The 26,965-nt window shown below is 48.7% G+C and overlaps 1 protein-coding gene across 3 annotated transcripts in view; it reads left to right on the plus strand.

Moving 5' to 3' along the window:
- Positions 1 to 26,965, plus strand: part of LOC139678330 (vascular endothelial growth factor receptor kdr-like) — a 137,379-nt gene that overhangs the window by 68,483 nt on the left and 41,931 nt on the right. For all 3 annotated transcript variants that reach the window (XR_011699014.1, XM_071569065.1, XM_071569066.1), the window contains exons 10-13: positions 7,598 to 7,748; positions 10,237 to 10,342; positions 19,343 to 19,451; positions 26,581 to 26,874. Coding sequence is in view for 2 of the 3 variants with exons in the window: in XM_071569065.1 (XP_071425166.1) it covers positions 7,598 to 7,748; positions 10,237 to 10,342; positions 19,343 to 19,451; positions 26,581 to 26,874 (660 nt within the window). In the remaining variant the exon portion in view is untranslated. The remainder of the gene's footprint in view (positions 1 to 7,597; positions 7,749 to 10,236; positions 10,343 to 19,342; positions 19,452 to 26,580; positions 26,875 to 26,965) is intronic.

Here is a 26,965-nt window from a genome sequence, read left to right on the forward strand (position 1 = left end):
AAGCTCCTGCTGTATCTATAAGTGCAGGATTAAGTGCTAGAAATAGGCTCTACCTTGGCAGCAGAAATTCACAGGCTCCTCATGGGCACGGACTGGAACAACAGAAGAGCAGGAGAATTCACGTGGGCAGTGCCATGTGCTCCTTGTTATGTCAGCGAGGCACTGGCTGCACCTCCACCTGTTACCAGGGAAAAGCAGTTCCAGAGCTCCTAATGATGCACATGTTGCCCCACTCTGCAGCCAGGTCAGCCTTTCATAGTTGGTTTAAAGGCAAAGGCAAAGGCAGCTCAGTGCCTGACCTTCCTGGGCTTGCAAGGGATTAGTTGACACCAAAGGCATCCCCAGTTACCACTGTAAAAGGCAATAAATATGTGGAGATCCACGTGAACAAAAACCCATCACCTCACCCAGACCCAGAGTAGTCTGGAGAGGGAAGGGAGCCTTGAGGACGAGGTTAATGCATTTGGGCTCTGCCAGTTCAGAGAAGAAGAGCTCTGAGAGTGGTGGATCTCAGCCAAGGCCAGGGGAGGACAGAGGGCAGTCAGTGTTGGAAGGGGCACTGCAATCTGAGTTGGACACTGCTGCAGTGTGAGGAACACACTGGCATTTCTTGGGATTGGCAGGGAAATCCCACTGATGTTTAGGCTGAAGGACTGAGCCAGATACGAGACTCAGGGCTGCCCAAAATGCCCTCCCTTGGCCTTGCCCACATCCTGCCAGGGCTGTGCTTTCTGTGTGCATCACATCCATCCTGCACTGCTCCTTGGAGGGTGACCCACTCAGGGGAAGGCAAAGTAGAAAATCCAATTTTCCACCTCCTGGGCCAGCTGAGCAAACCAGAAATCCCAAAATAACCCACAGCCTGAATCCATCCAGCCACTGTTGCAGTGTGTTCCTCCCCAGGCTCTGCTCTTCTCCTGGCAACAGTGGCTGTGGGCAATGCCCTGGGGCAGGACACTCAGCTGGGAGGGCAGAGGCAAGGAGGCACCATGCTCCAGACCCTGAGCCACCCTCAGGAGGGAAACAACTGCCTTTTCCAGATATGGGAAAGCAAAGAGAAACTGTAGCAGCACAAGGAGGCTGCAGAGGGCCTTTCCAGTACAGTAATTACTGATGAATTCGAGTTTTCCCCCTGCCATCACTCAGACCTGCTCAGTCCCAGCTCAGTGCACTCCCAGGAGAGCCCCTAATGGAAAACTCAGATGAGCATTTCCACGTTGTTGGGAGTAGCCCAAGCAGTTTGAGGAAGAGGAAGAGGTAGGTGGGGGCCTGCTGGAATGTGCCAGAAAAGTGCAGGGCATTCAGCTCATGGCTTTGTAGCAGCAGGTTCTGTCTGACAGCCCCAAAAGCCAAGTGGGGGGAAGTGGGGATGTGGCACCTGTGCTGCCCATGCTGCCCCTCAGCCAAGCCTGCAGGTGCATCAATGGGTGGGTTTCTCTTTTGGAAAGCAGGAAACAGAGGCAAATATCTTAGAAAATCCCCCTCTTCTTAAAAATGAAGCAGTTAATCATTACACATTTGCTTTTGAGCTCTGTTTAGCCACAAAAAGAGTAAGATGAGGAGAGATAGACAAGAAAAAACCCTTTTTTGCCCCCAAACTTGGCTGCATCGGGGTAAGTGACAGCTCTGGGAAGGATGGCACAGGAGTGGAAGAGCTTTCTTCCTACTCAGGGGAGAGAGACACATCCAGAAGGGACAGAAAAAGCCAAAACCAAGCTGCACTGCCATCCAAACACCAAAATTCCCTGTCTGGCAGGCGAAGTGCCCTGTGATTTTTGTCAATGCCTGTTCCTGCAGGCTCAGCCGCGCTGCCTTGTCCCGTGTGCTGCCGTGCCCTGGCAGTGCCAGCCCATCCCAGCGGGTGCGCCCGAGCAGCGGGGCCGTGCGCCGGGGATTCCGCAGGACACGGGCAATCGCCGCCCCTCCTCCTGCTCCTGGCCCTGGCATTGGCTCACAGAGGCATTTTGGTTTCATCCCGGCAGTTGGATCCCCAGAGGTGCCGTGGGACGGTGCTGTGCACCCACCCCACATCGGCGCTGGGAGCAGAGCCATGGGAGGGGAAACAGCGGCCGGGAAGGGCTCCCAGACCGAGTCAGCTGGGCTCAAACACAGGGGCTGGTCAGTCTGAAACAAAAGTTGTGTTTGCAGGTCACTTAACCCCTTTCTTTCTTGCTTGCTTGCTTTCTTGCTTCCTTGATTGCTTCCTTCCTTTCTTCCCTTTCTCTTCCTTCCTTCCTTCCTTCCTTCCTTCCTTCCTTCCTTCCTTCCTTCCTTCCTTCCTTCCTTCCTTCCTTCCTTCCTTCCTTCCTTCCTTCCTTCCTTCCTTCCTTCCTTCCTTCCTTCCTTCCTTCCTTCCTTCCTTCCTTCCTTCCTTCCTTCCTTCCTTCCTTCCTTCCTTCCTTTCTTTCTTTCTTTCTTTCTTTCTTTCTTTCTTTCTTTCTTTCTTTCTTTCTTTCTTTCTTTCTTTCTTTCTTTCTTTCTTTCTTTCTTTCTTTCTTTCTTTCTTTCTTTCTTTCTTTCTTTCTTTCTCTTTCTTTCTTTCTTTCTTTCTTTCTTTCTTTCTTTCTTTCTTTCTTTCTTTCTTTCTTTCTTTCTTTCTTTCTTTCTTTCTTTCTTTCTTTCTTTCTTTCTTTCTTTCTTTCTTTCTTTCTTTCTTTCTTTTCTTTCTTCTTTCTTTTTCTTTCTTTTTCTTTCTTCTTTCTCCTTTCTCCTTTCTCCTTTCCTTTCCTTTCCTTTCCTTTCCTTTCCTTTCCTTTCCTTTCCTTTCCTTTCCTTTCCTTTCCTTTCCTTTCCTTTCCTTTCCTTTCCTTTCCTTTCCTTTCCTTTCCTTTCCTTTCCTTTCCTTTCCTTTCCTTCCCTTTCCCTTTCCTGCATTTCCCTCTCCCTCTCCTTCTTTTCTTTCCCTTTCCCTTTCCCTTTCCCTTTCCCTTTCCCTTTCCCTTTCCCTTTCCCTTTCCCTTTCCCTTTCCCTTTCCCTTTCCCTTTCCCTTTCCCTTTCCCTTTCCCTTTCCTTTTCCCTTTCCCTCCCTTGCCTCACCTTTTAATGGAAAAGAAAGGACAAACCCCCAACAAACTACAGAGCTCACTTGTGAGACAAACACAGACAAAATTCCTCTTTTGTTTTCCCTTTCCCCTCCTGTTTGCCCAGTCCAATCCTGTACTGATAATTTCATCTGTGCCTCACAGAATATTCACCTGGCTCAGCCTGCAGAGCTTGGATTTCCCTTTAGCACTGTACAAACAGCAGAGGAAAGACTCTGAAGTGCAAATGTTTTTTGCTCGTGGGAAACAGAAAGGAAAACAAGTTGCCAGTGTATCAATGATTTGAATGTCCAGCAGAATACATAAAGCTGGTGAGACTGATGTTTCACTGGCACTCTGTGGCATTTTAATGACATGCTTCATGTGAAAAGATTTTTTGAAGCCTGGTTTAAATGGAGGTGAGGAAGGTACCTAAACAGCAGTTCAGTCAGAGGTCACTGAGAGCAAAGAAAAGTTTCTCTAAAAAAGGCAGAGTAACATTCTCTGTGCTGTCCTCTATATTTGGATGCTCCTTTGGGTGACAAGTGTACAACCCCCTCAGAGCATCTGCAGGGAATTTGGAGAGAGAAGAGTCTCCTGCAGAAGGGGTGATGCAGGGGGTTAAATGGCCTAATCCTTGCACACATTATTTGCTCCTAAAGCCATAAAGTAGAGATAACACCAGCAAGTGAGGCGAGATTTGCATAATGCTGATCAATTTGAAACGTACAGTAGCAGAACTGCTTTTTGATTGCTCTTCTCAGTGCAGCAGCAGCAGCAGCAAAGTCTTTAGTTATTCAGGTCAGCTCTCACACCAGCAATTGCACCTCTGCAAAGTGAGCTGGGGATAAAGTCACACTTGGAGCCAGGGAGGACGGAAGCCCATTTAGTTTGATACATTTAAAGCCATCTGCACATGGCCTTCCTCAGGCAGCCAGGGACCAGAAAGCTTTTAAGGTTTGGTTGGCTTCTGCTTGAGAAAACTCAGCCTAGGGAGGGTGATGGCCAAGCATGGCCTGGGAGGGAGCAGCAGCCCCTGGGTGGGGGGAGTGGGGAGCCAGAAGTGGGATAGCGCAGGACACTCGGATCAGGGAGAAAGTGTGTGCAAGGATCTGCCCTGGCAGATCAGTTCAGCACCACTGCAGCAGGTGCTGCTGGCTGGGACAAGGCTCTGTGGGGAGGTGGCATCGAGGTCAGGGTGGCACAGGGGACAGGTCAGGCTCAGCACAGCCTCAAAGGTTGGAGGATGCAGGAGACCCTGCTCTGCATTCCTGGAGGAGGGAAGGTCACTGCCCCACTGTGCCACCAGCAGAAATCACCAAGCACAGAACTCAATCCCTCAGTCACAGCTCCATAGAATGACCCTGTTGGACAGGACCTCTGGAGATCCTCCAATCCCACAGCTCCCCATTCCCAGCAGCTCTTCTGCATGCTTGGAACCAGCAGTACACACACAAGTGGATGTGTACTGATGAAATCCTCACTTCAGAGGCAGCATCTAAGGGGCAACAAGAAACATACTTAGATTTGGCAGCACTTACAAATGCATTGTAGCTCAGGCAGGCACAGGCAGGGGTGAGAGTCTGTGCATAACCCACTGTGCTGCTCAGTAAGGAAACAGGAGAGAGAAAGCAAAGCAGTGTCTGGAGGAGGGAGAGAGTTGCCTGACAAACACCCTGCTGGGAGCACCCTTGGTAATCCCAGGCTTGGGGCTAAGAACTCCTGGGCAGGCTGATGTGGGGAGGTTGCTCACAGGGCAGGTGCTGCAGGTGCCAGCCCACCCAGGACACTCCAGCCTTCACCAGTCTGGAAGGCCAGTCCCACCACAGAGGCCAGTTAATGTGTCTCCATCACTGGCAGAGGTGACTTCTGCACACAGGATTTGGCCCAGCAGCAAGCAGAGAGCATGGAAAGGCTTCCTGCCTTCAGGGGCCACAGGGAGAGCTAAAATGGCCATGACAGTGGGCAAGGTTTGGGAAGTTCCCATCCCAAGAAATGTCCCCCATCTGAGCTCCCCACGTTCCCCTCAACAAACCAACAGGCTCAGCACCCCCAGGCACAGAGGAGGCACACTCAGGACTGGGGAAGGGCCTCATGCCCACTGTGCCCAGTGGCAGTTCAGTCACTCAGGGTGGCACCCACCTCCATCCAAGCCCTGCAGGGGAAAGGGAGACACAAATTTGCCTCAGTCTCTGAGTGTGGTGCCCACCATTAGTTACTGCCCCACACTGACTGTGCTACAAGGCACTGGGAAAGAGCAGATGGGGGGGCATTTTTAGCCAACCCCTCACCTCAGATTTTAGGAAAACAATTGCTTAAACCTCATAAATACTGATTATTTCAATTGATGAATCATTTTGACTCATTTTAGATCTCAAGTAATATTTAATAGTGTCATGCAGTGAAGTAATTGGGAAGAATTCATTATGTATGTTCTTATTAGAATTGGATCAAGTTAAAATTATTACTTCTTTTTTAGAAGGACAATTTAAATAACAGTTAACCAAGAGCAGAGAAAAATCTCCTGGTCTTAAAAGACTGTGACCAGCCCTTGTCCCCCTCATGCTCTTCCACACACACAAACACACACAAACACACTGTCTCCCTCCCTAAGTGTGTAAAGCTTTGTTCTTACAGCCCCAAAATGTAACACTTGAGTAACCTTTCACATAACACTGGAGTAAACTTGCACACTGAACTCAGTCTCTGTCTCCAAGTGAAAATCACTTGGAGATCAGTCCAGACATGCCAAACACAGGATTTGAGACTGCAGAGAAAAATGTCTGAGATAATGAAAAATGTGCTTCTCTCTCCAGGGAGCTTTACAGAATTATTTTTATGATCAGAAATAATTTTATGATGGGAAATGAGATGCCAGTTACGAGGAATTTCAAGGTTGCCCTGTGAATTGCTCAAGAATCTCCAAGCACTTGGTCAGCAGAGCGTTGTGTGGTGCAGGAAATGTTGTGTCCGTGTCACAGAGTGGGAGGAGAGTGCTCCATCTTCTCCTCCCCAGAGGGACAATCCTTCTCCTGAAGGGACAAAGGAGTGAGGAGGGGAGGTCTGGAGCCTCACAGCCCATCATGTGAAAGCAGATGGGGAGACAAGACTCAACCAAAGAGGATCAAAAAAGCAAAAGGGAACGTGAGCCACACTAAATAAGGGCTGTCATTTGGGTTTCTGGGGGGGAAATGTTAATCAGCACCTAATGAAGGTTCTGTAAAGCAGATGATGTTTTATTACTGCATGAGATATAGCTGAGCCAACTCCATTCCATACTCCTTCCATGTGGTGGAGAAGGAAATGCTGATGTGTTTTCAGGCACTGATGAGGTCAGAAGAGCTTTCAGAGTCTGACCATGAGAAATGGAAAGCGAGGAACCCACCAAGACATGGGATCGACCTGGTCAGTCCTCTAGAAAGAGTGAAGGGCTGGAAAGGGAAAAAAGCCATTAAAAAAAGAGGGGAAGGGCTCAAGATTGATGAGGTGGGCAGTAGCTCATATTTACATATCTGGGGCCTCCTTGACAGCAGAAAAAATAAGTTAACCCAAAAAATAGAAATCTAATCTCCATTCACTTCCCAAGTTGTCAAAAGGCCTCAGTGCAAAGCAGCCCCACTTGGCTGCACAGGGGTGTTCCGAGGAGGACCCCGACCAATAAATCTGTTTGATTTCCTGTTATGAGAAGCAGACAAAGAGATATGTCAAGGGATGGGCAGAGCTGTCTGCATAAGGGAAGAGCCTGTGCTCTCACCCCAAACTCCAACCCACCCTCCCCAAGGTTAGGAAAAGTTCAGCTCACTTTGGGGATTTTTAGCGCTTTGCTCCTTTTCGTGTGTTCCCGTGGGAGCTGCAAGGAGAAGGGACAAAGACTTTCTTTCCTGCTGGGAACAAGCAGCCCTGAAAGGGGCACGCTGAAGTCTGTTCCTGAGAGATTTAAGTCCAAGGGTGTGATCTTGCAACCCCTCCAGATGTGAGTAATGCCATGGCATTTTTAATGGTTCACTGGTGGTGAGAATTCCTTGGCATTACCCTGTGAGTGTTTTCTTCACGCCACTTCTTCCTTGCTTTCTTCTCCCCTTCTTCCAGTGCAAATTACACAGAAATAGAAGAGGAAAGCAGGGATTTCAGATCAAAAAGACTTTTTTCCCCAACGCTGAGGACCTGCCCAATGGTAACAGCAGCTGCTGGATAAGGTTCCTCTCAGGAGGTGACCTCAGCATTCCAGCGCTGCTTTGCCCACAGTGCATGGACTCCCAGCCTGATCCTGCACTCCCTGACCAGTAGATGTTTCATGGCACAGGTTTTTCATAAGTACAGCAGGTCCACAACAACGTTGGAGAGCGATTAGGATGAATGTGGTGGCATTGCAGTTCTGAGATGCCATGACCAACACCCATCTTTCTGTGAATGAATAATCCCAGTGCTGCTGGGGATTTCCCCACATCATCAGGAGCCCCACTAGATCAGCAAAAAGTTTCAAAACCTTTTATGGAAACAGGGCCAGGATCATGACCATGGATGTAAATTTGCTCATTTGCATTTTTTGTGGTGGTGTTTGTATTTTTTTCTTTAGAGAGACCCAAAATCTATGAAAAGGAAACTGATTTTGATAAGGTCATGCGGGCGGAATTCCGAAGCAAACACAAGATCCAGTGCACTGCAGGTGGGAATCCTGACCCCGAGATTGAGTGGAAGTGGCAGCCCTGCAGCCTGACAGACACTCTGTAAGTGACCTGCCAAAGGATGGACATGTTCCACAATGGTTGGGTAGTTTCAAGTCAGTTTTTCTTTCCACTGCATCCTATTTCTGTTAGTTAAAATCCCAGGCAGACATTCACCCCCTGAAGACCTCCAGGGTGAGGAGCCCAGCCCATATCTGGTTGTGTGTGTCCTTCTTGACTTACAAGCACATTGTACATTATCTGAGTTGTGTCAAATAAGCTTAAAGTGACTAAAGATCATTGAATTTTCTTTAACTTGAGCAGCAGTGCCCCTCTGACTTTCCAAGCCCTTCACCTGTTGGATGTGGCTGACAAGGGAAAACCAGCAGGTGCTTTCTGGGCAGAGGTGACACTTTTTAGCCTGTGAGAGCCCTTGCCAGACAGACATGCTGAAGGCTTGGCTTCCTTTAGTTCCCAGATGGGATTTGTGGCACTTCCTGAAGGCTGTCCTCACACTGAGCAGGGACTCCTGTGGCAGCATCTGTGTCCCAGGAGCTTGGAGGAGGGAGTCAGGTGTGTGAAGAGGGACCTTCTCTCCTGGAGTTGTGAACAGACCGAGTCACTGGGTCAGGGCTGGCACAGAGGAATGAAGGGAAACACAAGGTGCCTTTGGAGACTTACCTTATACAAGGACACATTTTCTTTGCTCCTGCAGTTGTCTGAGCAGGGTGGGCTACAGAGAAGGGCCTTGGCTGAGGCCCAGTTGCTTCCCCTGGTAGCCCCAGGGGACATGCAGGAGCCAGGCATAACAATTCTGACCGCTCAGCTGTTCCCTGCAACGAGGGGGCTGAAGACACGTTTTCCATCCATAAAAAAACCAAGGCAGATCTAGAAAGCAAAAAAGAAAACTGCTGGATAGTTCCTTTGGTTCTCATCAATTCATTGCTGTTCCAAGTGCTGTGTGAAAGCCATGAGACAGGGAGAGGTCCCTGAGAAGCTCCTTTCCCAGGTCCTCTGCTGCAGCAGTCCCAGTGATGTTGGGTGACTCAGTCTCAGGCTGGGTCTGAAGAGTGACCTCGTGTCCCTCCTCTGGGGCAGAATCCCAGTCCCTCCCTTGGGGAGTTACGCTGCTTCCATGGGAATAAAGGGCTGGGATTGGCCGGCTCAGGTTGGGCTGTTGGCACTGCAGAGCAGCAACAGGGGCTGCTGCTTTAGGGGAGTTCATCCAGAGCAGAAGGAAACACCCCATGGAAATAGGTTCTGCATTCCTTAGGAAAGCCATCGAGATGACCTGAGATTTTTCCAGACCATTCTGTGTGGAGAGAGAACTGGTCACTCTGCCAAATTGAGCCACATTGGAACCAGTGACCTGGTGACAAAGGACCTCATATAACCCTTATTCCAGCTCTCTGCCTCTCTGATCTTATCAATTTAAATACAATTGCAGAGTGGCTCTACCTCTCCTGGCCCCTAGAGCAGCCTTATCTCTCTCCAGCAGAAGCTGGAGGAGGATTCCTGTGGGAAATGACACAGACCCCGTTTCCTCCTGTTGTCTCACTTCCTCTCCCTCTCTCTCTCTTCCCCCTCCTCTGCCTCACCAGTGCACTTTGAATCCCCAAACACCATCATTGTTCCTTAGGGCTGTGATGTGATTGACTTCCTTTGGGTTTGTTCCCTCCATTCTCAGGGCAGGATTGTGCCCTGCAGGAAGCCACTCAAGACATCTCATTAGACTCTTTGGAGAGCTGTATACCCTCTCTGACCCAGGGAGTTGCCCATGTGTCCTGTGTGGATTTGGGCAAGGTACAGCTGATTTATGGATTCCTTTTCTGCAGCATCAGCCCTTGGTCAGGTCCTGTAGAAGTCCAGATTCATTTTAGCTCTTATAACCCTACAGTGGGCTCAGAGCCTTTGCACTTCTAAGCATGAGAAAACCTGTGTCTCTGCTTGGCCATTCTAAGTTAAGAAGGACAGAAGATCCTTTTGCCTTGGATGGTGCAGATATGCCTTTCCACATGATGTGTTCCATACACTGCTCTTTGCCCATATTCCAAAATGAAGATTGATAACTGGCACGGATAGGGCTGTTCTAGGGAACTGGCAGTATTAGAGGAGCCTCATCCCAGTATTTGTCCATTTATCCCTCAGCCCATAGTTCCAGTTGGAAAGCTGGGCAGACTCAGCAACATTCCCCTCCTCACTTTGAATGACTGGCACTTTGAGTCTGGAAATAAAACTCATATTAATCAAATTAAACTGATGTGATTTAATTACTTGTCCATTGTTTTCTGCTTTTAACCTTTGGAAAGTTTGGGGGGAGGGGGTTTCTTTTTAATCACTGTCCACCTCTGTCAAGGTGCTTTGTAAATAATTTTGAAACATTGCCATGAAGGGATGCAGTGGTTTCACAAAGAGGTAACAGAGTCCAGCAACAGCAGCTTTTAGGAGTTTTTGAGACCTAAGGCTGTTGTCTGAGACTGACATTCTCTCTTCAATACATCTCCCTGGTGAGTCGAGTTCTTGAACACCATCTCTGCTTTTCTACCTCCAGGTGCAATCCTCAGGGGCCAAAAGTGGTGGTACAGGAGAACATGGTCGTAGGCAACATGATCAGAAGCATTGAGAACATGCCCATGAAGCATGGGGAGAAAACAAAGGTATGTGTCCCAGGGGGTCTGAGCGTGATGCCATGGGCTCAGGGATCCAGGGATCAAGGGGCTGCTCCCAGGAGATGCTCTGCTGGAGCTCTGTCCTGTTCCCAAGCTGCTGTGGGTTGTTAGCATACTTTGAATTCCCCAGCTCTGGGATCATTTCAGATCTGTGCTGCCTACAAACACCAGGATTCTGGGAATGATGTCACATAACCCTGTTTAAAACTCTCCAAAGTGTTTTGGGTCAAAACCCTCTGTGCCTCCCTCAGTCCTGAGGAAGTGTGAGTGGTTCATGCAAGGCATGCCGTGAAGGGAACACTGATGGGGATTCTGATTTCATTCGGACACTCAGAGAGCCCTTTGTCGTGCCCAGGCCTCCTCCCAGCAGCAGGAGCTCAGCCACCGTGTGGTGTGGGAGCCTGCAGTGGCCAGAGGGGACTGGGCTGATGTTCAGCGTGCAGGTCCCTCCAGGTGCTACCTGTCCCAATGTTTCTTTGCCCCTCTGGGCTCCAGCCATGTTACTGACTCCATGCAGGAGGGAAGACCTTCCTCCTACACTGCTCTGCCTGCTTCCCCTTCCAGCAGCCCTGGGATCACATCTATGTGAACTGCAGAGATTCCAGCCATGAATTACTTGCTTGGTGCCTCCTGGCTACCTGTGGTGGTGCTGAGTGATGTGGACACAGGTCCATGCTGCCCCTGGGGAAGCTGCTGGTGCTGTTCCACTGTGGAGTCACAGCTCCTGGCTCTGCTGTGGTGTGCTTGGACTGCTGGTTTACCTGTTGGGCTTGCAAAGGTTTTGTGGCTTCAGGACTGGGTTTGCAGGTTTTGAGATGGATGGTCAGGATGGTCAATCCTGCAAGTTGCTGGGTGTCATTCCTGGTACACCTTTGAGTGTAGCATAATTCTTGAGTTACTCCCGTGCCTAAAGTTAAGCACCAAAGTAAAGTGCTCTTCTGGATTGGATCCAGACTAAATCAGCATCTGGCAGGATCAGTGCCTTAGCCATCTGCTCCTTCTCATGGAGACTTTCCAGTTCTAAACATAATCTAAAGCAGAGCTCTGAAACCATGGAGGTTGGGCTGGGAAGGAGAAGATCAGTGCCTGCTGTTCATTCCCCAGTTTTTCCATTGCTGGAAGATATTTATAAGCTGGATTTATTTAGATGGCATAGTGTCCCTTAACCTCTGGTTTTAATGTATTCTTTAAGTAATTTCAGATCTTTGGTAAAAGCAACTGCCTACAAAGTACTAATTACTTATAAAAGTGGAGGTCAGCAACATGTACATACCAAGTTTTGCCCCTTTCTAAGACTTTCTGGTTGCTGCATGGAGTGACAAGAACTTTTCGGCTCTCCTGGCTACTACTTCTGTAATATATATATACATATACACATACACATACATATATACATATACATATCTGCACATACACACACATACACATATGTATATATATGTAAAGACAGTCTGTCTAAATGTATGATCTACTGTCCCAGGGCTTAGTTTATGTCTGATGATCAGTCTTTAACTTATGTTAGTCCCCACAGAAATGAGGTTTCACAATTGCTGTGACTCTAAAATACCTGTTGGTTGCTGAGTTGTCATGCTGTGTGGAAGTGAGGAACACAGGGAGAACATCCATGCAAAATCTGAGTTGCTTCCTGATGGTTTTTATGTCCTGATTAAGATTTATGCAAAATAATATATCATGAATTAATATAACCAGATATATGAATCTCAGGTCTCAGCAATTGGTCTCCCTTCTTACATTAGCAGACAATTCCTCTCCTTTCCCCTTTCTGAAGTCCAAGGTTATCTGTATTAAGTGGAATCTTTAGATAATAAAACACAATTTAAAAAGAAGATTATTCTCAACAGGAATGGAATAGACAGGAAACAGCCCAATCCATTCCCACCATGTCCTAGCAAGTGGGCAGGTGAAGTGATGGGGCTGCTGGAGTGTGGCTGGGCAGGTGAAGTGATGGGGCTGCTGGAGTGTGGCTGGGCAGGGCTTTCCTGGGCTGTGTTCCAAAGCTGGCATCAGCTGAGCCTGGTGACCTTCCTCTGGGATTTGAGCCCATCAATGAGTGCTGGATATTGGAGCAGAAGGTGGAATTCCCTTGATCTCCAGGATTCCTCAGCATCCCCAGAGTTCTCCCTCCAAGAGCTGCAGCAGCACTTGTTGGCTCAGCATGAAAACATGCATTAACTGTCTGGAGCTGATAAAAACATGGGAACAACACCCCCAGAATTAGCAGATCCAGAAGCTTGCCCTAAGCAAGCTGGCAGGGCAGCAAGTACAGATTTCTCCAGTGCTTGATGTGCTCTTTGATCACATGAAGATCTTCAGACAACTCTTGACAGGAGTGGTGTGTAAAATTGAGCTGTCTTGTCATCATCATAATGATTATTCCATTATTATTCCACATATAGGGAAGTGAGTTTCAGCTCCTCTTGCCATCTAAAGGCTGAGTCTCATTCCTAAGGAGAAGCATGTGGTTGTGGTTAAGGTTATGATGTACTTCACTGAACTTTTGGTCAAATAATGGTTGAGGCAGTTGCACTGTGTTAGATTAATTTTCCCAGTGGTTTTGAGTCCATATGAACTCTTCCCTGTGTGATTTAAAGTCCCTGCAACTCCCTCTGAGTCCTGCTTTTTCACACCAGGTGAAACATCTGTGATTGCAGGAATGGCCTGAATTTCCTTCTCAAGTCACAAGGAATTATGTTGCCATTTGATTTTCTTTCCTGTTAGCAAAATAACACTCTGGCCTGAGCTTGGGAGAGCAGGACCAGCAGAAGAGACTCATCCATAATTCAGTCCTCACTGGAGGGTTCTTTTCATCTCTTTTCTCCCTTTCATGTAGCTATGAGAGAGCGCCCTGGCCACAGGGGGGTTTGTGCTGGTGCAATTTACAACCACTCAAGAAAACTGACCCAAAAATGCCAGGTTTAGTCCTCCTGGAGGAACAGAAGGACTACAGTGGAGCAGTGGGATGTGGCTGATGCAGTGTGTGAGCAGCTCAGTGGGGCTGTTTGACCTTGTGTGGCTGTCCATGTCAGCTCCACAAGCTCTGTCCCACCAGGCTCTGACTGGGAAGGTGAACAGTCACAGGAGGGGTTTTGGAGCACAGAATCCACTCTCTGGGAGACCAGCCCAGACGTATCAGGCACCACTCAATCACAGAAGAGCATGGACTGCACTACACTGTCCTTGGCAGGTCTTGCGAGAGCCTGGTGAGCCCCAGGGACATGAGGAATGGCCCTGTGTCTTCCCTGCCCTCCTAAATTCCTTATTGCAGCCACAGGATGGGAGGAAGAAGCAGAGGGTGGTCATTGCTCAGGACTAGCCAGGACCTGCCCACTCATCCCAGGGCCAGAGGGATCAGTCCATCTATACCATCTGTACCAGTTTCTCCAGAGGCACCTCAAACCTTCAGTTTTCCCCAGTTTCCAGCCCAGCCCAGCTCCTTTCCTGAGCACACAGTGCTCCCAGCAGCTCTGCTGCACTCTGTGAAGAGCCTTGGTCTCCTTTCACAGAGGGAGAAACAGCCCCTGCCAGACAAGGCAGCAAACATGGAAGTTCTCAGCCGGCTCACAGGCTCCTCTTATCACTCGCCTTCAGTCCAGGGTTCAGCATGTTTTGAATGAATGAACCAAGATCAGGGATCAGAATTGTCAGGCCATGAAAACAAGTGTTATTCTGTGCCATTCAAGCAGATGGATTAGGAGTTAGCTGAGTACTTTATTTGTGGGGTCTCTGCTAAGTTCCTGTAGTTCCATTCCCCTCTGGCCACCTCCAGCCCTGCTCTGCCTGAGTCAGACAGCTGAGAAGTTTCCCCACATGTTTTCCACTCCTTGTCCTCACCCACACAGAGCTAACAAAGTGAAAGAGGAAGAATTGTTAACTGAAGCTGGTGGAGGGAGGGATTAGACAAAGGAAAGGGAAAGCAAGGGATAACGAGATTTATTAATTCATGCTGACTGCAGCTTAAGGAAAAGTCTTGTTGCTCTGTCCTTACTACAAGATGTCTTAAAACACTCCCAGGACATGGCTGTGGAATGTTGTTTGGCTGCTTCTAAAACCACTTCTCTTTATCAGCTCAGGAACGTTGCAGTGCAGGACACATGGACTTTATTGGACTCCTCCATTAGGAGCCTTCCCAGCAGCAAAGTCTCTTTACTTGTCAGAGCTGTTCTTCAGAGATCAGTCATTGTATGTCTTTTCTTACTGCATTTTAAACTTAGTCTGTTCTTTCATAGTAATTATTTATTAGCTAATGATCCCCTCTGGGCTCACAGTATTGGGTGGCCTTCAGGTTAAGTGATAGGAAATGGAGCCCTTCACTTGCACATCCAGCCCAGGCAGTCAGAGCTGGTCCCAGGGCTGTGTGGGGTTTGGTATGCAGTGCACTCCCAGGATCTCATCCAGCTCCCACTAGGAAGATGTCTAGACATGCCATGCCAATAATTTGTTATTAATTATCATTGGGCTGCACAGGAGCAGCCACGTGGTCTGTGCTCTGCTCGTGGCTGCAGCACATGGGCAGGGTCTGAGCATGTCGTTGAGGCTGAACTGCTCTCCACCAGCACAGGGAGTGGAAGTTAAACTAGAAAATCCAAATTTCCAGGCTGGAAATAGTTCATGAATAGTATTTTCACTGCAGAGATACAGAGTTTCAAGGCACTTGCAGGTTTCTCATCAGCATCATTCTTCAGGCTCAGCAGGGAGGGCTGTGCCCTGTCTGGGGTGGGAGCTCTGAGCAGAAGGCAAGAGCAGCAGCTGTGCTGTGAGCCTTGCTTTGAATCACAGAGGGGTTTGGTTTGGGTTGGAAGAACCTTAAAGCCCACCCAGTCCCATTCCCTGTCATGGGCATGGGCACCTTCCACCAGCTCTGACTGCTCCCAGCCCTATCCAGCCTGGCCTTGGACACTTCCAGGGATGAAGCAGGCACAGCTTCTCTGGGCACCCTCTGCCAGGGCCTGCCCACCCTCACAGCCAGGTATTCCTTCCCAGTATCCCATCTATCCCTGCCCTCTGGCAGTGAGAAGCCATTCCCCCTTGTCCTGTCCCTCCATGCCTTGCCCCAAGTACCTCTCCAGCTCTCCTGGAGGCCCTTCAGGCCCTGGCAGGGGCTCTCAGGTCTTCCTGGAGTTTTCCCATCTCCAGGTGAGCCCCCCCAGCTCTCCCAGCCTGGCTTTAGAGCAGCTCCAGCCCTGGAGCATCTCCATGGCCTCCTCTGGACTCGCTCCATGTCTCAAACTTTTCTATCCTGGCTCTGATTCCAGGAATGGAAAATACTTCTCCAGGTGCATAGACTAAGCACACAGAGAGAATTATCCCTCAGATTTTTTTCCAATCCATGCTAAAGGTCCCCAAATGCTGGGGCTGTGCCACTGCAGAGCCAAGTCTGCCAACAGTTCCGACTGTTGGTGATGGGAAAAGATCCCTGTGTTTGATTGGTCAAGTTCAAACTACTTTTTCATTAGGATGCCACTTAGAAGAACAAAATCTTTGTCTCAATCTGCCACTGTGACCAAATTTCAAATTTCAACTGCCAAAACATTAGCCCTGTGAACACTGTGGCGTTTAACATCTGGTTAATAGAGGTTACTTTGGGTCTCCTTGATTGACTTCAGTGGGATCTCCTTCATCTACAGGTATTTTAAAAGCAGGGACACTGCTGGCTTTTAAGTCCTTCTTTCAGGTTGCTTTTGGTAAAAGACAAAACTATGTGGTCTTACAGAGGGAAGGAGGCTTTGGATGCCCTTTGGTTGGTGTTCCAGAGCCCCACTCTGCTGAGGAACAAGCCAGGATGAGGTTAGTTTGGCAACTGAGAACTTGACCTCAGTTGCTGGAAACACAATTGGATTCCCAGTCTCAGGGCTTTGCCCAGGAGCATAGAGCTGGAGTAAATACATAATGGTCTCAAAGAATTCATCTTACTACAGGAAAATCATGCAAAATCCTGAATTTCCAGCTCTGAAATCACCTGTTGGATGCTGCTGGTTTGAAAGTCCCATTTTGGAGGACTCTGAGAGGTGCTGGTTGTAAGACCACTCAGTAAAGTGCCTTATCTGTGTAGATCAGGTGTGTAAAAACCTTCATCCAAGTGCATAACAGTGATTGAGCAAACAAACAAGAAAATTACTTTCTTGCTTTTTCTCAGTTGTTTTTTTCCCAAGAATTTGTCCCCAGGCTGTTTCCCACCATCTTTTTCACCTTCCTATCTGGACACAAGTGAGATTAGCTATGGTGAGGTCTCAGCATAGCTATTTGCTCTTTATTTGTTCCCAGTACCCTGCCAAACTTTTCCTGAGTTATGGAGTTGGAGGCATCAGCATCTGCCTGTGTGTTCATGAGCAGTTACCTCTGGGCCACCAAACACAGCCTCAGGCATTGCATCAGAGTTTAGAGGAGCCACAGTGTCACCCCTAACACTTTGGATATATTCCAAAATGGATATTTTATGATTTTGACTGGCTCTACACTATTATCCTCCACTTCCCATCTAGAGCTGTCACTTAGAAAGACTAATTACTATTAAAGAGCTGTCCAAATTTATCCCCTTCCATCCTCAGCACATACATTTATATTGGCTTTTTCTATTCCCAAGCCTCAAATTCTCAGATCCAGCAATCATGAGAAGAAGGATCTTGGTCCTGATTCAGCAGTAATTCCAAAGGCAGTGTCTGCTGCTCAAAGTCAGGGCAGAGCTCTGAACATGTGCTTGTTAACAACCCGTGGCATCAGGCCCAGGGCTACAGGAACAGCAACAGAAGGAGGAGCAGACGCCTCTCTGGGTGATGCTATATCCAAGTTACAGTAATTTTCACCTCATAAATCACCCAGAACTGCACAGCTCTTTCTTTGCTGGGCACTAGAGGGAGCTGCGTTTACTGGGCTCCTGTTTTCATCCCTAAACTGGGTTGGTGCTCTTGGTTGATTTCTGTGTCCATGAAAAGTAGAGACTTTTCCACTTATCCATTATTCTGCTGAAAATGTTCCCTATTAGAAAGTAAAATGCACGTGGGATCAAACCCTTTGGAATTCATTTCCCTACAGGATTTAAAGTGCCAGAGCTCAGCCAATCTTAAATAACTCTGAAAATACAACCCACACAGCTATAGACACACTCATGGTGCAGCTTTATGAGGGGTAAAGGAATGTCTTGTGTGAGTTTAGTTTAGGATATTAAAAAGAAAGTCCAGAGATGCTTTTGTGCACTTCAAAGCACTCTCTGGAGATAAGGACAAAGGGCCAGAGGGTGTTATAAGTTTTGATTCTCAAAGGCCTTAGAGAGGATGGCAAAGAAAGTGGTATTTTTTTCCAAACGTGAGGGCTCAGAGTTCCTCAGGTGAATGGCTGCAGGGGAAGCAGAGTAATCTGGCAAGAACATCTCTGTCCTGGGGGGTCAGCCCCTGCTTTCTGCTGCCAGCCCAAAGGGACATGAGGAATAGTTAAAGCCACAACCTGTGGATGGTCCTGTGTGAGCCTGTGATGGTGCAGGGAGAGGGAGAGGGAGAGGGAGAGGGAGAGGGAGAGGGAGAGGGAGAGGGACAGGGACAGGGACAGGGACAGGGACAGGGACAGGGACAGGGATAGGGACAGGGACAGAGACAGGGACAGGGATAGGGACAGGGCAGTGCCACAAGGCTGCTCCTCATTAAGGGGACCTCACACAGAAGAGGAGATCTGGGATGTTTAAGGAACACAAATTCTTAGGGATTTTCTTGAGTTCAGCCCCATGAATAGTAGAAACAATTCCTTTTTCAGTGTGGTGAACCTCAGGACAAGTGTTCCCTCCTTCTCCTTCCTGACCCTCCCTTTCTGCATTTGCCAAGTGTCACCAGCAGCTTCTCCAGAGCCTCCTTCCCTTCTGTACAGCTCCTGCAGAGCTCTGAGGGAGGGCATGGAATCAAGAGGCTTCCAAGTCAGTAAGTGAGTTGGGGACCAAAGGGGCCTCTTCCTTCCCTCCCTTCTCTGGGGTTAAAGCAAAGCAAAGCAAAAGCCTTCAGTATTCTTTATCCCACATCCCTGTGAATTACCTGCTTCCCAAGCAAATGTGGGTGTTTGTTACCCACATAACCCATAACTGAGAAGGAGAAAAGAGAACAGAGGGATGTGGGACTGCATTTGGATGAACCCTCCAGGTCCTTCACTTCAACTTTTTGCTGATGTCACACAAAGACCTTGGCATTGTCTCAAAGGAGAACCCTGTTTTTCATGGGGAAAAAAAGAAGAGGAAGATTTAGGAATGAGGAAGGAAGAGAATTAGCTGGGCTGAGACAACGTGAGATGATGAGAGATCTGTGTTGGTGAGGCCACACCTTGAGTACTGTGTTCAGTTCTGGGCCCCTCAGTTCAGGAAAGAGATTGAGGGGCTGGAGCAGGGCCAGAGAAGAGCAACGAGGCTGGAGAAGGGACTGGAGCACAAGTGCTGTGGGGAGAGGCTGAGGGAGCTGGGGGTGTTCAGGCTGGAGAAGAGGAGGCTCAGAGGTGACCTCAGCACTGTCTGGAACTGCCTGAAGGGAAGTTCTGGCCAGGTGGGGGTTGGTCTCTTCTCCCAGGCACTCAGCAATAGGACAAGGGGGCACGATGGGCTTAAGCTCTGCCAGGGGAAATTGAAGTTGGAGAGCAGAAAAAAATTCTTTGCAGAGAGAGTGCTCAGGCATTGGAATGGGCTGCCCAGAGAGGGGGTGGATTCCTCATCCCTGGAGGTTTTTAAATGCAGATTGGCCATGGCACTGAGTGCCATGATCTGGTAAAGGGACTGGAGTTGGACCAAGGGTTGGACTCGATGATCTTGGAGGTCTTTTCCAACCCAATCGATTCTATGATTCTATGAAAATCCTCACAGAAGCACTTGTCTGTCCGTGACCTTCACCCCTTACCTGACACAACTTTGTTAGCAGTTGTTCTTCTGTAACACTCACTCTCAAGCCTGTCTGCCAAGCCTTGCCCACCCTCAGAGCCTTCACTTGCCTTCTCTTTGCCTGGCAGATTGTGAGCACCCTCACTGTGGAGAACAGCAGTGCCTCGGGGATCTACTACTGCATGGCCTCCAACAAGGTGGGCGTGGAGGAGCGCAGCGTCGAGTTCTACGTGTCAGGTAACCCACACAGAGCACATGCTGAGGGGCTGAGCCACCTGAAGTTTCACACATGGTTCCCTAAAGCTCCTTGTGGTGTTCTTGGAGCACTCCCAGGCTCCTCAGGCCAGGCAAAGCTGGGTCCTGCAGAACCCAGCTGGACTTGGCCAGCGTCAGCACCGGTGCCTGAGAGCAGCACTCGTGACATTTGAGCGCTGTCCTCAGGAGACCTGGAGCAAAGCTGAGCCTCTGGAGGCTCCCAAAGGCCTGAAGCCTCTCCCTGACTTGGTTGGTCTCCAGGTCAGTCAGCAGAGATAGCAGAGGTGAGCAGGGCCAGTGTCGCCCCGGTGCAGGGCCGGTGGCACTGGATCCTGCCTGGGCACTCAGCCCTGGCAGTGCCTGCTCTGCAGGAGGGAGGGGGACACACTGGCTCTCCAAAGAACACAAATCCAAACTAATATCTGCTTAACCTTTCAACACAGAAATTCTTTAGTAGTGAGATCAAGACCTACATAATGATTTTAGGAGAGATGGGAGTTTATAAAGAGAGGAGAGTGCAGGGAGAGCCTTGTCCAAGTGCTTACCCAGAACAATCTGAACAGTTCTGTGCTCACTTTCTGGATGAGTGAATGTTGGCTGGTAGAATTTTGCATCAAAATAATAATTTTTGGAACAAAGAGTGCAGAAGTGCCCTGGAAAGTAAATGTCTGGTTCTCACTCCTTGGGTCCTTCCCCATGAAGCAAGTTGTGAGGGCCAAGCTCACTCATGGCAGGGCCCTGCCCTCCTCTGCCTCTCTTACCTCCTGTGCCATTTGACTCCTTTGCTCTAAAGCAATTATGACATTTCAAATCATTCTAACAAAAAAAAAGCTCCCTAAACATCAACTCTGTTGTTACACAGAAGTGCCAATAGGGAATATTCCATCCAACAATAATGAGGATGGTGCCATATAGGGGAAAGATTTCACCTGCATTAAAACTCCATTAAAGCTTCCTTGTGCTACCAATGGAGACAGGAGAGGGTTTCAACCTCCAGAATACATTTTCCAAAGCTCTAACTCTTATTTGCTTGGGAAAAATCCCTTTATGGTGCACTCTTGGCAAATACAGCTCAGATACAAGAGATCCTCAAGATATCCAAGGCAGGCTGAAGACCAGCTCTTGATTTTACACTTCAGCACCTCCAAATGCTGAGTGTTCCCATGGGCTGGTGCCTGCTCTGAATTCCAGCTGTCATGTTTGGGTGGGTGACCCACAGCTGGGTGTCCCCAACCTGCAGCACTTGGTGACCCAAACCAAAGCTGCAGCACTAAATAAGCAATGAGCACATGGTCAGCTCCAAAAGGTTGGGTCATACCTGCTCCTTTCACATCTATGTTTTATTTTAATAATAACTTATCTAGGGGTTTTTTTCCACCCACAGTGACCTAATATTTCAGATTTTTTTATTTTAAGATCGATGTAGCAATGTTTGAGACTTGCATGTTTTAATCATGCAATTTTAATTATGAAGCAAGTGAATCACTGAACAAAATTACTGACAGTGTTTATGGTGGAAATGTTTCCACCAAAGCAGACCAGGAGGTGAGTGGGGCTTGGCAGGACAGATGTTTTCCTGCCTGTGCGGGGAAGGCTGAGAGTCTGTGCCATTCTGGGCAAGAGGCAGATGCTGAAGGAGCATGACTGGCTTTTAAAAGTGCTGTGTTTAAAAATAGTGGTGTTTATGGATTAGAAGGGAATGCAAACTTTCCAAATGTGGCCATCCTGGTGCTAAAGTAGGTCGTGTTGCCACAGTGAAGTAGCGGCAGAGTGACCTGCTGCTGGGTTTGGTGCTCTGCTGAGTCATGTGTGTTGTTCCAGCAGTGGCCAGGCTGCTGTGAGAGCTGCTCCAGCTCTGCCTCAAGGTGAGCAAAGATGGATCTTCTACTGGGGGCACTGGGAGGAGGCTTCAGGTTCCTCTCACCAGCTGCCTTCAGTCTCAGTCCTGGAGGAACATCCTTATGAGGTTCCAAGCAGAGGAAGTCCAAAAGCACAAGGCTCTAAGCAGGTGCCTTTCCAGTTACTGGGCTGGTTTGTTTAGGGCAGATTGAACCTAATGCTGAGTTTAAGGCTGGGTTAGAGCCTGAGGGCACAGAGCAGCACGTGGGCCTTTAGGACAAGGTTTGCAAAGGTTTGTAGCACCTCCCAGTTCTCTGCAAGTTTTGGTCCCCCCCAATTAATTGTTAGTTTTAAAGGTCTGATGTCCCAGTATCTCCTGCAAACAAACAAGCTGGTGTATCCTGAGCTGCTCTTGGCTGAGCTGGGCTTGGCTGACTGGGAAGAAATCTGAGGATGACACAGAGGCTGAATTCCTTCAAAACCCCATTCCACTAGGTCAGGGTTGAAATGTTTTCCCAGGACATGGCAGAGTGTTCCAGGGAAACATTCTCAGGTGTTGCCCAGGCTTCTCTCTGGGGATGTGCCTCACTTCAGTCTGATGTTTTAATCACCCCCATGTTCATTTCAGAAAAATGTCTTCATCCCACTGGAATGTCAGCAGTCCTTTTGTTCTGCCACTGCAGAGCCCCCACAGAAACTCCCACGGACACCAGAAATAGCCCTGGTGTCTATTTTTAAAGCATTTCTTTGCCAGCAGAGTTCATGTCACGAAGGGTCAGCAGGGTTTGGAGATCAACTGAATCCAAACCATATAAGGGGTTCAACGTGATGAGAAATCTCCTCACTGAGTGACGGCCCCAAAGCCTCTCTGAGCCCTCCCTGCAGATGTCCTGCCATCACTGTCCCTCCTGGAGCTGCTCATGGCAGCAGAGACCCCCATGGCAGTGCTTATGGGGTCATCCATCGTGTTCTGTCTCAGCCCAGGATTTTAGTTCTGTGTAAATCCTTGTGGAAAGAAGGCCTGTCCTCTGCCTGCTTTGCAGCCACTGTTGTGACTCCAGTGCTCCCATTGCCCAGGGGACTTTTGCCGTGGGCAGAGCAATGTGGGAGAGCCATCAGATGCTCAGAACCACCTCACATCATTGCCCTCCTCCAGTTTCACTCCAAAGGACACTCCAGGCAGACTGAAACCTTCCCAGTGCAGGGAAAAGCTGACCTGGAGGGATTCTCTGCCACAGACAAGTATTATTGACCTTCTAATCTCTGCTCTGCACCTTGAAAAGGGCAGGTCTGTGTTACTGTTGGTCCACAGTAAATCAAATTCTAGCCTTTGTATGACTGTACAACATTGGGATCCCACCCATCTGAAACTCTGAATGTTCTTGGAATATAAATGAATTAGGACAAGAATAACAAATAATAACAAAAGCCCTTTTTCAGGGGCTTATCTGATTGCACAAACAACTCAAAAAAAATGGAGCAAAAAGATTTTTACCAGAAAGAAAATACTACATTTGGAATAGGAGATAAAAATCTGCCCTCAGACAGCAGTACAATGTGTGAGCTGGGCTGCTGGACCCTTCCATGCCACTGGCATTGCCCATGCCCACCGTGCTTGCAGGGCTGCTCCACGTGGGGGGTTCCCCACCCTGGTCCTCACCCTCCCCACATCCCTGTGCCTGCTGGCACCCCCCACCCTGCCAGGCACAGGGCTGGAATTTGGGGAAGAGCAGAAGTTTTGAATTACCCAGATTATTGTGCAAAGCACAGGAAATTAAAGCAATTAATTCCTTGTAAATACAAATGGAGCCAGACTTCCCTCTGGTTTGTGCTGCCTTTTTGCCTCCCCCCCATGGGCTGTTTCAGCCCTGGAATCCCACACAGTCCAGGGCCAGCCTGGTGGCTGCTCCACTGTAACACAATATGAAAGACAAATGTTTGGTGACTGCTGATAAAAGAGAAAAGGCCCCATGGTGCACTCTTTTAGCCAGCTTATTAGGAGTCCTGTAAAACACTGTGTCTGCTCAGAGAGAGGAGTTAATCACTGCTCAGGTTCAAGATTACATAAGCAAAGCAGCATAAGAGATGAACTGACTGAAAACGTGCTCTCAAAGCTGCAGCTACTCCCCAGATAACCCAGGTAGGAGGAGAAAGACAGGAGAGAGCAAGGGAGACTTTTTTCCCCCCCTCTTTTTTCCTTCCACTGCAATGAAAATCAATGAATATTCTATTGGAGCTGAAAGAGCTGCTTGAAAGGCAAACAAGATGGGAGAGAATAGCACAGGTTCCAGCTAAAAATATTCAAAATGCTAAATAAAAAATGTCAGCAGAAGGAATGATAAGAAAAACAAGCCAGGCCTCTGCTCCCAGAATGTTGAGTTGGTAGAAAAAACTTGCAAATTTTAGGTCCAACAGCAAAGCAAAACTATGGAGCATCCCTCACAACTCACGCTTGGAACACACCCAGTCCCTTGGGAATTTGCACCAAAATGCCAGGTGGGTGCTCCAGCCCCTTCTGGCAGTGCCAGACCCAAGGCAGTGCCTTATCCCAAGAGAAGCAGCACTTCCCTTTCTCCCAGAGCCACTCAGGAAAACTCTCTCAGCAAAACAAACAGGACTGAGAGCTGTAGGAGGGAATTCCTGTGCAGAACAGCCTTGCTGAGAAGACCAGAGCAGTGCAGCCCCACTGCTCAGGGTCTCCCTGTCCTGCAGCCCTTACCCCTCCACAGCCCCACCGTGCCTGACATCTCCCGGTTCCTTCACTGAGGGGCAGCACTGGGATCACAGCACAATCCAGGGGGAGGCATCTCAAGGGTGTCCCCCACCACTGAGCTTAGAAAACAACTGAGTCCATCCAAAGATCCACCTGCCTTACTCTCTAACTCTTGCTGGAGCAAGCTGCTCAGAAAAGAAACTACAAAAAAGGCAAGTAAGGAAATCACTTTGCCCCTGTATTGGTTTGGCAGATTCAGGAATGTCGTGGTTTTAAGCCCAGCTGGAAATTAAGCCCCACTCAACCTTCCCTTCTCCCTCCAGCCCCAGTGGAACAGGCTGGAGAAACAAAGTAAAACTTTTAGGTTGAGATAAGAACAATTTAATAACTGAAAATAAAGTAAAATATAGTAAAATATTAAAAATAATTATAATAAAAATGGAAAAAGCAAGTGATGCACAATGGAATTGTTCACACCCACTGAGCAATGCCAGACCCTCCTTCCCAAACCAAGATCAGCCCCTTGCAGGTAACTCCCTCAGTTTATACACTGGGCATGATGTTCTGTGGGGTGAAATATCCCTTGGGCCAGTTTGGGGCACCTGTGCCAGCTCTGCTCCCTCCCAGTTTCCTTTGGGAACCCCCTCGCTGGCAGAGCAGGAGAGAAAGGGAAAAAAGAGTCCTTGACTTGGGATAAACATGACTTTGCAAAAAGCCAAACCATCCGTGTGTTCTCAACCCCATTCTCATCCTGAATCCAAACCGTGGCACTGGAATAGCTGCTGAAAAGAAACATCCCCCCACCTCCCCACCCCCGGAGAGATGCTGTTCGTGCCACACCCACTGTTCTCATCCTGTTCGGAGAGGTCCTGCTGGCCAAACAGGTCCTGCTGGCCTCAGGCTCTCCCCCTGCTGATCAGCATCACCTTCACAAGTTGGAAGCACAGGACATCAGGAGTAAGGAGTGGATGTGTCCCACACGGGCAGCTGCAGTGCACAGCTCAGACAAGAGAGAGCAGCTGAGCCTCCCAACACACTGCACGGGGTAAACTGAAATTTTCTGACAAGGAAAGAAAAGGAAAATAACGATTGCCACTGCTGTGCCTGAGGGGTCGCTTCTCTTTGGAGATCTTTTGTAGAATATTTCTGGTGCCAGTCTTTAAAAACCATGAAGCAAAGCTCGTGGGTTCTATTCCAGAGGACTTGTGAAGAAGTGGGACTTTTAATCATATCTGAAAGCTCCTTCAGGGCTCTGTATTTTTTATGATATATGGTTTATTCTGAGGCAGATTGGTTATTTCTACAGGCTCACTATTTCTGCTCAGCTGTGGCTGCAGCAGAACTTTCTGCAGGAGTTTGCAGGGCAAGTACCTGGCCAAGTTCCAGCTCCATGTGGAATGTGTCAGGTGGTACATGCAGTGCTCTCTTGCTCCCTTTACCTTCTGTCCTCCTCAAAGTACCATCCCTTCCACCCTGGCTTGAGACAGCCCCTTCCCACCAGCCTGGTGCTGCAGCAATAACCTCTGTTCCTGCCCAGAAGGTGACCCAGCGTCCTCCCAGGGTGTCCCATCCCTGTCCTATACCTGCTCACATTTCTAAGGGATTCCTCATAACTCTCAACTGCTTGAAAATCCTGACCTAATAGATAGGAGAATAATTCCAGGTGCCTGTGGTTGTCCATGTGCTTTCATTCAGGTCTGCTGGGTGGATGGGTCTGTGGATCAAGCAGAATAAAAAGGCAATAGAGTGTCTTTCAGCCCCAATTTAATTGCAGGTCTCTGGTGGCTGGTGCAGCAGCAGGAATGTGTCTGAGGGCCTGGCTCTGGCTTTCTGCTCACAGAGCTTTTCTTGTCTTCAAATGGATTCAGTTTGCCACTTCAGGAAAATTGATTTTTCTTTTTTCTGGAGTGAAAAGTTACTAAAAAATAGAGCACAAACCAGCTTACTCTTCTGGGACTGGATTGGAGTCACGCCTCAGTATTTCCCTGCTTAATATAAGAGCCTCAAGGACTTGGACATCATTAGATCAGTCAATCCACCAGTGATCAAGTAAATATGCACTGAGGCACATGTGATGAAAATAAATATTGGCATAGTTGATATAGGAGAATATTGAGAATGCTGTTCAGTGGTGAAGAAAGTGTTACTCCTGAGAGATGGGAACGTTCCCTTATTCCTGTGCAATTATATTTTCAAGCACTGATTGCAGGCAGAAAGAACTCACGAACACTTTTGTCTACCTGGATAAAGAGCTCTCTTGATTAAACTCTCTCAGTCCATTAACTACTCCTACTTATAAGCTTTCAATTCATTATTTGCAAATGGAATGATTAAAATACTGAGGGCTGGGCTGCCACAGGTCAGACTGGACTGTGAGAGGGATTTCACTTCCCCAGTTCCCATCTGCTTCCAGTGCCTGTTTCCACATGCAGACATGGGGCCCATTAAACTTGGCTCCTTCCACTATGGCTTGGAAATGTGACCACCAAGAGGCAACCAGGCAGCCAAAGTTCTCCTCAGCTGTGGTTTGACTGTGACCATGTTTTCTGTCCCTGCCAGATGTGCCCTCTGGGTTGCAAACAGCCCCCCAGGTCAGCGCCATCGTGGGCAGCGATGTCCACCTCACCTGCCGTGCCTCCAGGTACATCTACACCCACCTGGCCTGGTTCCACCCCTCCCTGGGGGCAGCTCCCAGCGACTCCCTGAGCAGGAAAATGGGCAGATATTCCATCTCCTTGACACTGGTCATTCCCAACGTCACGAAGGAGCAGAGTGGCCTCTACAAGTGCCAAGCCCAGAACCAGCACAACAGCACGGACACGCTGGAGCAGCACACACAGCTGCTGGTCAGAGGTGGGTGCCTGCAGGGTGCCAGTGGGGTGGGTCTTGGGGTTGGAGTCCTGATGGAGCTTTTCTGCCCTGGTTTGGGATTGTTTCTTCCCGT

This window comes from Pithys albifrons, chromosome 14 (assembly GCF_047495875.1).
Source record: "Pithys albifrons albifrons isolate INPA30051 chromosome 14, PitAlb_v1, whole genome shotgun sequence".
Lineage (NCBI taxonomy): Eukaryota > Metazoa > Chordata > Aves > Passeriformes > Thamnophilidae > Pithys > Pithys albifrons.